This window comes from Theropithecus gelada, chromosome 2 (assembly GCF_003255815.1).
Source record: "Theropithecus gelada isolate Dixy chromosome 2, Tgel_1.0, whole genome shotgun sequence".
Classification (NCBI taxonomy): Eukaryota; Metazoa; Chordata; class Mammalia; order Primates; family Cercopithecidae; genus Theropithecus; species Theropithecus gelada.
The window spans coordinates 136,937,144-136,954,138 of NC_037669.1; the positions used below are offsets into that span (position 1 = coordinate 136,937,144).

The window sequence follows — 16,995 nt, forward strand, 5'->3', positions numbered from 1 at the left end:
TTTTGTGCAACAGGACTAAAGTTCTCATCTTAGTAGACTATTACATGTATCCTTATTTGCTCATTGGAAAAATGGATACTGCTTGACTTCAGATAACCTCTTAAATGTCAGCACACATGCATACATTTAAGGCAGTCATACATCATCATCTAATGGCTTCACTGCAGTTGTTCTACTTTCATGGCAACTGTTAGAATGGCAATTATCCTACTCACAGAAGGGGTGTACAGTAATTAGTACAATGAGGTTACATCAGAACTGTTTCTAAACCCTGCTCTGCCAGGTGAGCTGTACAAAGTCGGCTTTAGTTACAATGTCACTTTACTTACAATGTCAGTAACTATTTTGGGATGTCAGAAGTGAATTTTATTTTGATCTCTTAAAAATAAGGAGCAGAGGGCAATATATATCAACTGACTGATAAATTCAAAGAATGGATTTTGTCTACAATAACCTGATTAAGACTTTTTTATTTAAAGGGTTTGGGGTTTTAAAAAAATCTAGTCAACATTTCTGTGAATTTTTCTTTAGGAAGAAAATAAGCTTGGAGATGGGGAAGAATGATTGATCAACGTGTTTCTTCCTTAGTTTGTTACTGCTGTTGTTTTAAATCGAGAAAACATTTTTAAACAGGATGGGGGGGACTGATAATATCAGCCCTCCTTCATTTAATCACAGCCGAGTCATCAGCATTTTAGTATTTCTTGCACGTTGATGATTACAACAATATAATTTTATTTATTTTAATTAAACTCTATTTGCTTCCCACATAATTTGTGGTGACTCACAAGAAAAGCATGTATGTGTAAACCCAGGGATATTAGACTAAAATTGAGAGATCAGAAACTATGCAGAACAAATAGATTGCAATTTATGTGACTGTGAAGTATTATAAAAGAAAATAAGCAAAAATCATGATTAGGAAATATATTATGACTATGTTTATATCTATTCAGACAGTTACTGTAATTCAGGTTCAGATATGATTCCAGGCTGTCTGGCAAGAAGGTCAAAATGGAAAATGTGCTCTTACTACTCCTAGGGGGAAACATTGTTCCTTGCACGATTGGAAAAAGGTAATTCTGATGTGTCCCCGACATTTTCATGGCAAACGTGGCAGCAAATTTTCTACGTAAACAGCTTATAGCTATTAAAATGTTAATTGCTATAAAAGTTAATTTAACAGCTATCTAGGTCCCAGGGGTTCTAGGGTTCAGTTTCTCAACTGCAAACTTCTGGTTTAGTGACAGTGAATTCTACATGGGCTTTTACAGGTAATTACAAATAACAGTTGCATATTTTTTGGCTCTGGACTAGTCAGAAATCCTAATACTGAAATAGAAAAGGTGCCAGTCCAAATTGTTTTTAAATTGTTGTTTCGGAGGAGAGGAACAAGATACATGAAATTAATTTTTCAGACAACAATAGATCACAAAAGTGGGACACGAATGAATGAAGTTTATATATTATCCATCTTGTGTCTATCGCTTTTGTAGAACTAAATGTCATACCTTTTGTTTTAGTGCTTTTCTGCTCTTCTGTTACATTACGTTAAGGGCTTTAAGATTGCATTTTGATTTATGTTTGCAAATTTCCAGCAGGGATAGTTTTGCTTATTAAAATGTCCACTGTGAATTATACCTTAAAGAAAATAGGTAGCTATTTATGACCACTGAACATTCAAATAAAATTAGAATTATGGTGTTGGGTTTACATAGCACTAGCTTATAGGATTTGCCTTTTCTTCTTTGAGATCTTTCTTGATGTGCCCTCAAACCAGTCTGGGGAATTACCAAAAGCTCAGGACATTTTTTCCCTGGTAATAATCAGAACTAGAAGTACTGTGATTAGACCATTACATCTTAAATAAGGTGATGATAACAACTATAGACTGAATGTCTAATATTTGTGATCAATCACAAAATATCTCTCAACCTTAATACAAAAGTTAAATTAACAGGGCCAACTAAACAGTGATGTAACAAAAACTCTAAATTCTTTTGGTTTGAATGCAGCCCAAATGTGACCCTGACTGGCAGCACAGAGAAGAGAAAATTCACAAAGAGAGAGTGAAAAGGTGGTGATTCTTGCCCTAAAATAATAGTGTAGGTTACCTGAATATATCTTTAAAGTGTGGAGGTCAAACACTAACAGCCTCCACAGAGAAGTATCAGACTTGAGAGATGAACCACTCTCTTCTCCCATTTCTCATCCTTCCTCTGGTGGTCTGTATGTGTACGAATGTGGGGATGTATGTGATATAAAGTGAAGAGTGGGGAAGCAGGAAGGAAGAAACCTTATTTTTAATTTATGAGATGTAATTTTGTCAGGTAAGCTTATTCTCGTTTGGGGGCATTCGGCAGTAAAACAAAGAGGGGCCACTAGAAGCAGTACGGCCCTCAAAGCTGAGCTAACAATGTGGGTGGGGAATAGAACTGAAATATACTTGACAGAGGAACCAGGTGTTTCTCTTCTATCTCTTATTGCCCTGAAGAAACTGAGCGCTGAGGAAAGTGTGAAGAAATCATTTTTATAGCTGGGAAGGAGAGCAGAAGACAACAGACTGATCCTATAGCCTTTTGGTTATAATAAGCCCACTAGATTGCAAAAGCACCTAGAATAAATTTTTTTTCACCCACTCTCGTGTAACTTAAAAACTGAAAACAACGAAATTATTAGTGAGCCTTTACTGCCAGTGTTCAATTTCTCAGCATTTAGTAGTCTCAAAGCAACTCCTTTGAAATCAGCAGTGCAATACGATAGTTTTTCTGTGTCTTCCTCCAGTCCCCTGGGTGGAAAGAATTCTTATCTTGTAGTCACAATAATCACTCTAATCCTTTACATTTATCAATATTCTCTCATCAAGACTTTGAATTTTTCCATATACTTTTATTCATCTTTCAAATCATCCATATATTTGCAGGTGTAGAAACTGAGGCACAATATGGTTACTAAACTCTTTCCTAATACACTTACAAACTACGTTATATAACTGGGAAAATCATATTTAAACTAAGAAGAATAGGAACCTGCTCAGCTTCCAACCAAATCTCCTACTCCTAAGCTGTTGATCTGCACCATATACAAAATTTCATTACAGGGATTAATGCCATTTTCTTCCCATCCTCTTTAAAAACAAAGATGATCATTTCTTACCACTATGTCACACTGGTTACTATTTAATGAGCACTGAAGTTATGTGCCAGGTGCATTACACAATGTACAACACAACCATGCAAGACAAAAGTGAAGTTATTATCACCAGATTATAAAGGAAAAAATCTAGGTTCAGAGGTTAGGAGGCAAAGCAGGACTTCTGACTCAGGTCTACTCCCCTTACCCCCTGACGCCACAGCACAGGCTCTTCCCAATGATCCCTAAGTGTAACTTTTCACCCAAAGGCAAAAGCACAGTAGGACCAAAGAACTTCTATTGCTGCATACTGGTTGTTAACATAACTGAAGTCCTCCGGTGACTTACCTGAATCTGTCTGAGGCTAGCACTCTCATTCTGACACTAAACTGGGAGAAGCCACTTCTCTTTCAATGAAAGGTAATGGAAAATTACTACTTCTTTCCCAGATGTTACCAGTTGTTTGTGTGTAGTTCTGTTTGGCAACAAGGCACAATCATTTTAGTCTTTGCTAGCCTTATATATGTGTACATGCACATATATGTGCACACACACTTGGTATGCTAAATTCGGAGAGATTCCTAATTTTGGAGACACTTTGGTGGGTGGATCGTTTCTGTCAGAATTTTCTTTGGTGACTTTTCTCCTGATTTAAAGTAATTCTGAGAACTTCCAGGAAAGAGGTGAAACCTATTCCACACTATATAACCCTCAGTACTTACATAACTTGACATAAGACTATTGTCTACCTAGCTCATTAGAAGGTAATTCCATGAAGGCAGGAATATTCCATGTTTTGTTGTTAATTGAATCCTAGGGCTAAGACCAGTGGTGGGAGCACAGTAAGCACTCAGCTTTTTGGGCCTTGGTATATCACTGGGTCCTCCAAACTCCCGGAGTGCTGACCCATTTCATCCTGTGACTCTAGGAGGGCAGAGGGCACTGTTGCTATGCACGCCGTAGAGAGCGGTAGCTATCAGAAACTGTGTACCGCTGAATGTTGTCCTTTCAAGAGATGACACTGAAATAAATGCATCAGAATTCTTTTGCAAAGTTCTTTCAGTTTAAATGGAAGTTTAGGAACTTTTAATTGTGTTGTTTGGAGACGATATTTTTGTTTTGTTTTGTTTTGTTTTTAAAAAAGAACTACCTAAAATTTCAACCTTTAAATTATTCAGCTTCCTTTTCTAATTCCCCTTCCCCCTCTGGAAAACAAAACAAAACAAAACAAAACAGAATTCCTCACCAAATGCTGACTAAAAAGCAGAAATCTTTTTGCCAATAAAACATATTTTGCTTACAACCCCAAAACAGACTGAAAATCTGCAAAGACTCTGTTGGCTTAATGGAAGCATAAAAGGTAAAAATCTAAAATTTTCATCTGTTGCAACATGTGTAGAACATGAGGATGCCATGGCAGATACTGCCCTGGGAAATTAAAGTGACTTGTTCAAGTTTAGCGTATCTCTTCTTTCTGGCTAACATTTGCTGAGTCAAATAATCTTTTTTACAAATTATCTCTGTCTACATTTATGGAGAGTCATTTGTCTCAAGTGTCCGGCGCTCTGCCTGCCCACCCTGGACAGACTCTCAACTTTCCACTGCTGGGCCATCATATTTACCCATATAAGTTCTGCATAATGATTTTTCCTTTGATATTCAAGTTGAACTATACAGAACTTAGTTAGAAAGAAGGCTGGTTCTCGAAACATTGGTGAAGTGGAAAAATCAGAAGGGATATTTTAGAAAGAGGTGAGGTATTTCTCTGCTGCTCAAGATTGTGTTTTTTTCCCTTGGGTCATTTGATGTGGAGAGTCCAAGGAGGAAAGCTTCCTGGCTCTTATGAAAACTTCACAGTAAGGTCCACAGAACTTCAGTGCCAGAAAGAACCTTAGACACATTCTACAGTCTAGCACAGCCTACTCACTTTATAAATAAAGAAACCGCAGGGCTTTTAAAAGGCCACAGGTAGTGAATGGCAGAACTGGAACACTAAAAGAGTATTAGTTAGGCACTCATTGCGGTGGCAAAACTCCAGCGTCACTTCCCAGGGTGCCAACTGCTCTGCCATTTTTGGTGGTGCTGGCCTTTCAGGAACTTTCTCCATGTACCATGGAGTTACAGATGTTGAGCTTCCAGCTTTAGGGGTTCCACTTATTTCAGAGGTGTGCCACCATCCAGTTGGACCAGATTAGAAAAAAATAAAACAAAAAACACCACGCTTGAAGCAACCAAGGGGAAGACAGAAACGAGCCAATCATTTTTGTTTTGTTTTTAGTGAATTCTGTGTTCACCTCAATATTAATGGAAATGCTGATATATTGGTTCCAGAGAATATTTTACTAATAAGTAAAAGTTTAATTGTGGTTTGAAAAATTGTGTTTTACTAATAAGTAAAGGTTTGTAGTTTGAAAAAAGTGCTGTTCTAGCACTTTGTTTCCTGGTAATAGCACCAGCCAGACTTTGCCTTTCATCAGATTTAATTTTTAATCACCTACCCCTTAAAATCGTAGCCTCCTGAGTAAAGGGCAACATGTTGTTCTCTTTATCATCTACTTTGTTTAGCACAGTGCTCTGCATAGGCTAGCTGCTCAAAAAATATTTATTGACTTGGCTCCTATCAGTGTCAGTATGCTTTCATTTTGATGCAGAACAGCAAGAGAGACGCAGCAACGAGATTCCTCTTTGTACTTTACAAGAAGTTAACTCCAGTGCTCAACAGTTATGATTCACAAACACTAGCAACACCCATTACAATTACATCACAGAAAGTTCTGTCCTGAGAAACTAACAAAATAACATCAAGTCTAAAAACAACAAGAGACTCATTTTGTTTTGTTCTTGTACATCTTTTCCTTTAGAGATTTACGTTTGCTCTATGAACTCTAAATGAAAATTCATGTTACTAGAAGTAAATATTTTAGAAATATTACTAAGTAACCAAAGGCTATTACATTCCCGATTCAGCACTATCTCTATGTTACAATGACATGTTTAAAATTCTTTACCAACTGGCGCTAAATCCTTAAGACATAATGTTTGAGATTTTTTTGGAAACACATACTAGGCATCAGAAACCACATGAAGCAAGAGCTTTTAAAATTTAAATCCCTTTAGGAGGCCGAGGCGGGTGGATCATCTGAGGTCAGGAGTTCGAGACCAGCCTGGCCAACATGGTGAAACCCTATCTCTACTAAAAATACAAAAATTAGCTGGGCATGGTGGTGTATGCCTGTAATCCCAGCTACTCGGGGGGCTGGAGCAGGAGAATCACTTGAATCTGGGAAGCGGAGGCTGCAGTGAGCAGAGATGGTGCCACTGCACTCTAGCCTGGGTGACAAAGTGAGACTCAATCTTAAAGAAAAAAAATAGTAAATCCTTGCCCTTTGCAGGCGCCAGCCACTCATAAGAGCAGAGGGAGGGCCTGTTAGCTAAATGATTAACTCAGGTATCTCACATGCAGACTTCTTGACTTCCTCAGTTTCTTGAATTTGTTAAAGATGATGTTGTATATCTTCACCAGCCATGATAGTGAAATGTTTGGATGTGACCTTTTTTTTTTTTCTTTGAGATGGAGTGTCTCTCTGTGGCTTAGGCTAGACTGCAGTGGTGCCATCTTGGCTCACTGCAACATCCACCTCCTGGGTTCGAGCGATTTTCTTGCCCCAGCCTCCCGAGTAGCTGGCATTATAGGCGCATGGCACCATGCCTGGCTAATTTTTGTATTTTCAGTAGAGACAGGGTTTCGCCATGTTGGCCAGGCTGGTCTCGAACTCCTGACCCATGATCTGCCTGCCTCAACCTCCCAAAGTGTTAGGATTACAGATGTGAGCCACTGGGTCCAGTCAGATGTGACCATTTTTATTTTAGCAGCTGAGTTAGATTTATTACTGAAATGTATTGGCATTTCTATTAGTAGTTTTGTCCAACCTGTACTTGGTTTACTGAGAACGGAACAGTCTTATCATCAAATAAGCCCACAGCAGTTTGTACTTTGCTTGGCACGACATTTCCCTCCTGGTGGTGCTGTTTATTACATTATGTCTTGTCTATCTTCTGCTCTCGTAATGTAATCAAATTTCACCTTTGATTCTCCTAGTACCCAATGACACCTGGACTTCACGTTCCAAAATGTTAATAAATGCATGAAAGGATAAATGAATACATGAATGAAACAAGCACCTCTTTGGCATGTTATTGTGTTAGTTACCACACAAATCAAGTCAGTATATTTATTTTTCACTTGCTCGCTAGGTCATTAATTTAGTTTTAACTGAGATTCTTCAGTATGCTAGACGCTGAGACTTTATGGTCAAAAAGAATAGCCCCTGTTCTCTAGGGGCTAGGAGCCTAGGGAGAAAAAGTCAACATAAGTGGTTCTAGGAATTTAGGGGCATAAACACACATGCTGATAAATATGTTAGATATATCTATTTAATAGAAAAAATAAACTCTAAACTAATACTATGAAGTACTGATGTCACTAACAAGCAGAGATTAAGAGCATAAGAAGACTATGAATAAGAATTGTTCCCGGTATCTCCTATTTGACTCCCACAGGATTAGAAAAGTCTTACATTAACTATCTATGAAGGGGATGGAGTTGTGGGATTGACTGATAGAACAAAGGGGGCTGTCAGCAGAAGAAAATTCTGGACACAGAGTAAGGCCTAAGAGAAGGCTCAAAGGAGCTATGAATTGGCTTACTTAAACTAAGGTGTTTTTGAGAATCTTGTCCACAAATAAAATTGAGCTGACAGGCAATGATATAAGGCGAAACTAAAGAAATGTAAATTTGAGGATACCTTAATGAAAAAGGTATTTTAATCTGGTTAAATTCTTGACCCATATCTTTAGTATACCATAATTAGATGCTTTTAGAAGTTCTCAATAAAAAGAGGACTTTGTACTTTTTAATGTTTTTCTAACTGAGGCTCTTTCACTTAATCCAACAAAGAAAGGAGGGAAAGACCTGCTTCTAAATGAGCACGTTAGAAACGAGAATATACGCACTCGTCTTTGTCCACCTTTTCCCGGAGCTTCTTTAGTTGTTTACTTTGGCTGAATTTCAGATTTTGAATTATGTTCTCGAAGTATTCATCTTCTTTGTAGTTCAACTATATTATATAAAAGATTTGGGGAGAAATATTAAAACCAATATCTTCAAAATTTTTGCTAAAAAACATAGGGGTTTTCTTAAATTATATCAGTCAATAAAGTTAACAGAGAGCATTAAAAAACTTACCAAAAAAGGATGTAGTTCCAATTAACCTAATTCTATTAGTATATCACAAGTCAGTACTCCAGCCAAATCACAAATTCAGTCTATTATTTTATGATAATCAAATGAAATCAAGTGTCAAACAAACCTCACATTAATGACATTAATCTTCACATAACACATATGGATAATACATTCTTCTTTAGTACTTACCATGTGCCAAGTACTGTTCTAAGTTCTTCAAATTATACATTATACTCATTCAATTCTGTTATACTAATAGAATCTAATATTATGCTCATTTAATACCGATGAACTAAGGGCTCCTATCCCCATTTTAAAGTCAAGGAAACTGAGATACAACTTAGTCACTTGCCCAAGTTTAAATGAGTGGTGGAACTGGGATCTGGAATCAAGGAACTTGGTTTTGAGTCTATGTTCGTAGCCACTACACTCCTGCTATAAGGACCCCTGGGGCTTCCAACTGTAACCAGATCATTTAAAAGAGAAAGTCAAGTTTCTTCTGCAAATGGAAAGAGAGAAGAAGGCAGTATGGCTTGCAAATCCCCATGCTAGACTAGTAATCAATGAATGAGGAATTACTGTCATCCCAGGATGTGGGCAAGGATCACTTCGCTGTCACCAAGGTATCATGGAGTTGTGGTCACCACAAAGTTAGCAACAGGACTTTCAGTTGAGTCTGAAATCAGCAGTGTAGTGAGTTTGAGCAACTCTCTGCTCTTTTAGCTGTTACATTACCAGGGCAGAACAAAATAGTTTTCAGTTCTCAAATATCAGGGTTTGTTTTGTTTTGTTTTTAAAATACAGTAGGCATGAACTGGTTTATCTAGTAGAGGAAAACTTAGAAGGTGGAGGAAAACTCGAAGCCTGTGTAAAACGTGATAAGGAGCTTGCCTGTTGTTCACCACCTTGATGTCTATCCCTTCCTTGATACTCTTTAAAGGACACCAGATTTTACTCACTGTTCTTAAAATGGAATATATGGAAACCAAATGAACAATAACCAAATATAGTCCTGGCTAATGAAAACAAAAAGGCTAAAACAAATATCATTCTGGCACCAGCGTTGCCAGCGTTGAAGGCTTTATATAATATGACCTGTGGTTTTAGGCTACTTCACATAATTTCAGGCACCCCATAGCTAAAAATGACACTACTATCAGCCCTAAGTATCAGTAGTCCAGAGTCTTTATAGAGACTTACCTCGAGGTACTCATTATTCAGTTTGTTATCATTTGAAACAATGTCATCAGGATAGCCGATCCTTTCTTTAATTGCTAAGGCCTATGAAAATTATAATATTGAATGTGAAGATGATTATGTAGCTTTCAGATACACACTTATAATCTGTCCATGACTAGCAATTGAATAACTTGATCCATACTGTTCATAAAACGAGTGTCTGACATTCTTAAACAGAGAACTTTGCAATGGATCTTTCCTGGGAGATTCAAGAACAAAGGAAAATTGGGTCTGAAATTGAGTTTCTAATGCCTTATCCTTACAGGCTGCAGCTTTATCAAGAAAACCAACATGAAAACTGACAAAACTCATTGTTCCACATATTTTGTAGTTTTATGAACTTTTTCTCTCAAAGGCTTTTTTATTTTTACAAGTTTTTAGAAGGAGTAATATTTAGAGCTTCCATTCTAGCAAGTTATAATTATCTTTCTGCCTCATTGATTTGGTTGAGAAAACAAATATGGGCTTATAGGTTTACTGCTAATATTATTCCTAAATATTGGTTCCTGGAGTTTTTATGTTCTCCTTTATTCTCCAAAGTCAGTGTACCTATCTTCTCAAGTTCAATAAATGACATTAATTAGGTAAGTGGAAAACAGAGTTTTCCTTGTTATTCCAGCTCATATTTATCATGTATTTACTACTATCTTTCTTTCTTTTTTTTTTTTCTTTTGAGACAAGGTCTTGCTCTGTTGCCCAGGCTGAAGTGCAGTGGTGCAATCAGGGCTCACTGTAACCTCTACTTCCTGGGCTCAAGTGATCTTCCCATTTCAGCCTCCCAAATATGCACCACCACACCCAGATAATTTTTGTACTGTTTGTAGAGACAGCATTTTGCCACGTTGCCCAGGCTAGTCTGAAACTCCTGGGCTCAAGCAATCTGCCTGCCTTGGCCTTCCAAAGTGCTGGGATTACATCAGTGAGCCACTGCACCCGGCCTATTTACCACTATTTCTAAAGTTCGTTTTAAATTATTTTAAAATGGTTTACTTTACTTATTTTATTATTTCATTATCACTTGTTTACTACTTGCTATTTCTATTTTTGTTTTATTTCTATCTTGGTTTTCTCAATGATATTTGACTTCTGATTCTACCATTTCATATCACTCTTAAATAATTTAATTAATTTAAAATTTTCATGAAGAGTTTAGCCTGTATCTCTGAGTTACATGGTTTGCCATCAAATGGATGTGGTTTTATCATAAATCTGTTACATGAGCCCAGGGTTTCCCCAGTCAGTGGATCAGACCTCATATGTATCACTGAAGTCACTGAAGCCAAACCCATTTTCTTGTAGGTTTGCCATCAGTCATGACAAACCAGCCCCCACTCAATGATACTTTATTTCCTGTAAGACATTTCCTTAAAGAGTGTGCTAAAGGATACAAATTCTACAGAAAGTATAAACTAGTACACACAAAAAAATTCATTGTCAAATACTTTGAGTAAATACTGTAGCAAAAACATTAAGCAAGTTTCTTTATTGCAGGACTTCTTACAATTAAAAATGGGTTAGATTATAAGGTTAGAATCATAAGTTATTATAAATGTCCAAGATGGAAAATTAATTTATCAATTTATTCACTCAACATATTTCAAGGGTCTTCCAAAGGCCACGCATGTTGTAAAGGACTGAGGATATAATGCTAGGCAATATTTTCTGTTCCCCCGCCCCCACCCATAAAGAGCTTATTGTAAACAGCAATGATAAGCAGTGAAATAAATATTAACTCCCAAGTATGATAAAATCACACCCTAGAAGCATGTAACCTAGCCTCGAGTGAGATGAGGGAAGCCTTCCTACGAGAATTGTATAGTAAACTCTTTTGACCATGAGCCTCTTGTGGAACAACTTGCGTGTTCAGTATTTTGTGACACCACTTTGGAAATGCTGATCCAGAACAATCCAACTGGCTTTACTAAGCAGAACCATGTCATGCACAGCTGTGACATGAAAGGAGCAAATCCAATCTGAATGTCTGAAGAGCTGGCCAGAGTGATGGAAAAATAGCAATACTGGAGGCTGAGGTTCTAGGCCTAACCCACTCAGGGCTCTTTGAGAGCTGAAAGAAGATAATCCTTCCATGTGATTTAATTCTAAAAGAAAACTAGACCAGAGGTTGATTATCTTATTAAAATACTTTTATTATGGTCTCCTCTATCAATCCAAAGAGTCTGCTTTTTCTGCCACCCTAACTACAGAGATTAGTCAGGATGCATGTGAATGTTGCTCATAAAGCATGTTCACAGTTTTCACAGGACATATTCCCCCTAGTTGTTATGTAATTATAAAGACAAATGATCACAGTAAATTTAAACCTAAGATTTCGTAAGAAATCTTAGACTTATTCTTATGCAAGAGAGTAAAAGTCTCAATAAAAGCTGCACCTTATGGGCAGGCAGGAATAGTTATCAAAAAGCTTCTTCAACATCTCTTTAATTATAGATCTTATAATGCACCACCTTACATTTGCTTGAACAGAAGCTTAACATTCTCACCTTGCTAGAGTATTGGTTGCAGAGATAAAAGATTCAAATTGTAGAAATACATCTTTACTCACAAAAACTCTTTCGGGAAATATTACATATTGAAAGAGCTTACAAGTTTTTATGCAATCTTTGATTATATTTTTTTTCCTAAATGTTTTTAAAGTTAATTTTTCCTATACAGATTTTTCTTTGCTGGTTAGCTGCTTGCTCTTTACCTTTTCTTCAGCTCTCTTTTTGGTCTCAGCATCCATCCAAGTGAGATCATCTAAAGTCTGAATAAAAACTTCTCGGATCTGTGCAATCAAATCCTCAACCTCAAATCAGAACAGAAGACAAATATAGGTCATTAATTCATTCTTTGTAACACAGATTTTTAAAAATAGAGCTACATGCTATCTTTGTATGACTTAATATATTAATAAATGTAAATTTATAGACAAACTGTGACCTAAGCTAACAAATATATGGGACCATTATATTTTAAAAGCAATATTGCTATTATCAACACTCTTGATTAAATAGGTCTTAATATATGCAATAAGGTAAAAATCAGTTTCAGAATGTAATGGTTTCACTATCATACTGGAAGAACTAACATAAAATATTAGGGTTATCATTACCATTAGTGGTTTAGCTAAGCATAAAGTAACATTTCAACAAATTCTTTCACCATACCATTAAGTTCCATGGTCTTCATTTTCCTAACAATGAAAAATAAAGCACATTTCTTACACTCCAAATGAATCCTGTTTTACTTTCTATGTTTTTAAGAGAATACTAATTTTGGGGCAATTTTGATAATAGAAGAGTTTATAAATGACTATATAAATAGAACATGTTACTGGGTACTACAAATATACTGCCTCTGGAAAACGGTGAGCTGGTTTTGGACTAGACAGTATTAGGAGCAGAAACATAACTAGACTCTTGGGGAAGGCAAGGGAAGATTTATTGGGAAACAATGGCATATTATGATTCAGAGGTTCTCTGCCTAAATTAATAAAATTTTAGCCACATGATGGAGAACTTAATCGCTCATCAATGTGAACAAACTGATAGTGTCCTATATAACTGACAATGTATCATTCTGAAAACATTACCACGTGTTTACTCTCTCCAGCAAATGCTGCTTCCACATAAAGCCTCCCCACAGCATTTTCCATATTCCCATTGACATAGTTTGCACAACGTCTCCAAGTTGCTGTTTCTGAGGTTGTACCATAAAGGGCCTATGGAAGAGGAAAAGGAAATGGCATTTGACCAGAAGGAAAGGTCTGGAGCATGTTAAGAGCACACATTCCACAAATGTCTCGTCTAAGTTCTTGAAATATTCATCACTTCTCCTCACAAGGCACATGTTCCTAGCCTATGATGAAATCTAATCCAAATGGATTGTTTACTTATATATGATCTGAAAACTAGGTATATTTTCAGTAGATGCCCCAGTAGAACTTTTTGCTATTACAAGTTAATATCATTGTAGAAAGCATTAGAAAAAAATACAACATTGTAACCACTGTACAAACATAAATGTGAAGTCATATTCAATAAATCTAATGGGGGAAATATGGTATATGAGAAAACACATTACTGCTTTTAAAGGTTTTAGCTGAACTCTGAGAACCTGTATGTGTATAGATTTAAGAATAACAGGATAACCTAAGCAAGGGAGATTCAGCATAATACCATTTTTGCATTCTTTAATTTAAAAAGATGTCTACATTTTATTTTTGAAGATAAAAACTGGAAATTTTAATCAATCAATGTTATTTTCTTTCCAAGACTCCAAGTAACATGTTTGCTGGAGTCTCTCCTTTCTCAACCTCTACTGCCTACTCCCCTCACCATAGTACCAAAATGGTGATGGTTTAAATAACAGAGGTATAGGCTAAGAAAAGGTCTTATTTAACTCCGGGTAGGGGTACTTTCAATAGACCACCCACATCAATATAGTCCATCTGTGTATATGTCCAGTGTGCAATGAGCACCTGAAAATCAAGTTAATTAAAATAGATAACCCTGAAATTACTTTTAACACAATAACAACAACAACAACAAAAATCAAGATGGTATTATTTCACGAACTGGTTAAATAACCAAATGTGACTCCTTACAGGACAATGCAATCATGGTGCCACATAGACCATCATAAGATGGTGAAGCCCATGAAGACTTATCTTCCTTGGCAACATATCCTAAATATGTGCAAGATAACCAACTTTGGCATTTTGTCCCTTCGCAAAGTTCACCATGTCCTAGCAGTGTACATGGCAAGCCTTCATAACCATGTATCACTTTGTGTTTTAAGTCTTAAGAAAAGAGAGATTTTTTCTTCACCTTGCGGAAAGCATTTCTGGACTCCTTGTAGGTTCGGCTGAGGCTGCTTACAAGATCCATTATGAATCTCCAGGACATTAAATTTTGAAGATCTCTGTATAAAAAAACCACCACCCAGCAACAGAAAAGATGAGGCTGCAAAGCTTCTGAGGAGTGATATGAAATACAAACTTTGAAGACACGGGGACTGTGACATACCTACCTGGCAGAATATTTGGTAAGAATGGGCTTAAGTTTGGTTAAATATTCTGGAGCATAAACAACCACATCTTCCTCATTTGTAATACTAATATTCACAGTTGACATGATTTCATTTGTGAAATTTAACCAGCTGAATGGCTGGAAAAAAGCAGGCATGAAACATTCAGAAATTGTGTATTTCTCTTCTTGGTTCCAAGATTCAGTTATAGTTAGAGGGTTGGACATTAAAGGGTGTCAGTTGCATCACATAATTATCACATTGATCAGTTTGATATTCACTTCGGATTCGTCCTCAACTGTTTCAATCAGTTTTTAAATAAAAACTAGTTCTTTAAATGATTATTTACATAGAATAATTAAACCAACCATTTAAGAGTAAAAACAAAGCCTTTAAGCTTAGGGAACATATACCTAGAAATTAGGCTTAATGTCATCTTCTTTGTCTAACCAATACAGAAATAAAAATATAATTTAAATTTAAATTTTAAAATAAAGCTTTTTTGGTTGATGCAAAAATGGAAACATGTATAAAGTGTTTATCTTTTAAAAATGGATATTAATAAACCATTCAAACACAGTAACACATCTCAGTGGAAATTCTATTACAGATGAAAACATACTGTTATAGCAGTGGTACAGTGATGTTATGAAGTCAAAGAAAACAGCATCTTTTCAATTATCAATATTGGCTCTACAGGCATGCCATGTTTACACTTCAGAAGCTAAGTTTGGAGTTGCCAAAAGATGAAATCTTGTCTTTCTAAATAAGAATTGATAATGTTTAAGACTATCAATATCTTAGGCTGTATTTCACACACACAAACACAAGCACACATCACCTACTGAGTATGGGGTGCTATGCTATGCACTTTTCTTCATTTCCTTTGGTGATTTAGGTCGTTCTTTCAAAACATATTTATTAAACACTTATTATATTAAAAAATATATGTAAGATATCTAACTCAATAATTTATGCCTTTGGAAAAGTCCTTGTTAACTAGAATTAGTGCCAAAGAGAATGTCATCGCTGAATGTGGTAGTTTGTAGATTTTCCCATGGATGCTGCTTCATTTCTTGGCTGTGTGCATCAACTAATACACAAGAATAAATGCATAGCCACAAAAAGAGATTATTGGATACTAGGTAAGGAAAAAGAAGTCAATTGTTGTTTATAAATGGAATCTATGAGAGAGATTTTCTTTTTATTTGTGTTCTATTTCTGAATTATTGTTCTGAACACCTCTGTAGATGGCCTTGATGAGAACATGGGAAGTTCTATGAATAAATTATCCTTTTTCAGAGTTAAAAGGAAATCTAGTGCTTTTATTGTGTGACTGTCCAAGTCTGATGACTATATAATGGCCTCTCAGAAAGATCTTCAGTTTTAGTATTTTCCAAACCCTTTCCTATGGGAGTTTCTAGTATTGTATAGCTGCCTTAAAAGGAATTTTACCAGCTGAGAGAAGTGTCTCACACCTGTAATCCTAACACTTTGGGAGGCTGTGGCCGGCGGATCACTTGAGCTCAGGAGTTTGAGACCAGATTGGCCAAACCTCATCTCTACTAAAAATACAGGAATTAGCCAGGTGTGATGGTGCATGCCTGCAATCCCAGCTACTTGGGAGGCTGAGGCAGGAGAATTGCTTGAGCCTAGGAGGTGGAGGTTACAGTGAGCCAAGATTGTGTCACTGTACTCCAGCCTGGGCAACAGAACAAGACCCTGTCTCAAAAAAAAAAAAAAGAATTGAAGTCCCATTTATTTCAATAAATAAAAACTTGATGAATTTTAGAAAGAGTATTTCAATGTTATAATTTAGAAAATGGCACAATAAGAGAGCACAAAAAACTTACCACTTACCTTCCCATTGATCTCTAATGAAAAGTTACTTTGGAGCTGGGCCAATGTCATCTTGTTATAAAGAAGCATCGGATCATTTCGATCTTCAGGTTTAGCCGTAGCCTATGGATTTAATTTTTAATCACTATTTTAGAATTAAGAATTCTTTAGAAAAATATAACTATATTTGAGGGTAAAATATAGGATAGATATAACATAATTTAAGTCTTATTCTGTACTTGTTTTTGTAGTTTGTCATTTCAAAAAAAGTGAAATGTAAGAGATTTTTGGAGTATATTTATTAAGAATTATTGAGATTTGGCTGTGGTGTCAAGTTTAAAATTTTTAAAAAATCTTTCTACATTTTGACAACTGCCAAGCCATATAAGCAATATTTATGAGCTATGGCTAAAGGCCAGTTCAGTTATGTCTGTGAATGTTTCATATTTTAACTTTCTTTGATATAGTCATCTCCAATTTCTCTCTTAAATACTCTTTCTCCCATCTTCACC

At 36.2% G+C, this 16,995-nt stretch overlaps 1 protein-coding gene across 8 annotated transcripts in view; it reads right to left on the bottom strand.

Annotated features, from left to right (window-relative positions):
• MME (membrane metalloendopeptidase) overlaps positions 1-16,995 on the bottom strand; it is a 149,870-nt gene that overhangs the window by 25,634 nt on the left and 107,241 nt on the right. For all 8 annotated transcript variants that reach the window (XM_025376021.1, XM_025376023.1, XM_025376024.1 and 5 more), the window contains 7 exons: positions 16,505-16,606; positions 14,648-14,784; positions 14,446-14,539; positions 13,209-13,337; positions 12,324-12,422; positions 9,578-9,658; positions 8,146-8,249 (listed from right to left, as the gene is read on the bottom strand). In XM_025376021.1, the coding sequence (XP_025231806.1) occupies positions 8,146-8,249; positions 9,578-9,658; positions 12,324-12,422; positions 13,209-13,337; positions 14,446-14,539; positions 14,648-14,784; positions 16,505-16,606 (746 nt within the window). The remainder of the gene's footprint in view (positions 1-8,145; positions 8,250-9,577; positions 9,659-12,323; positions 12,423-13,208; positions 13,338-14,445; positions 14,540-14,647; positions 14,785-16,504; positions 16,607-16,995) is intronic.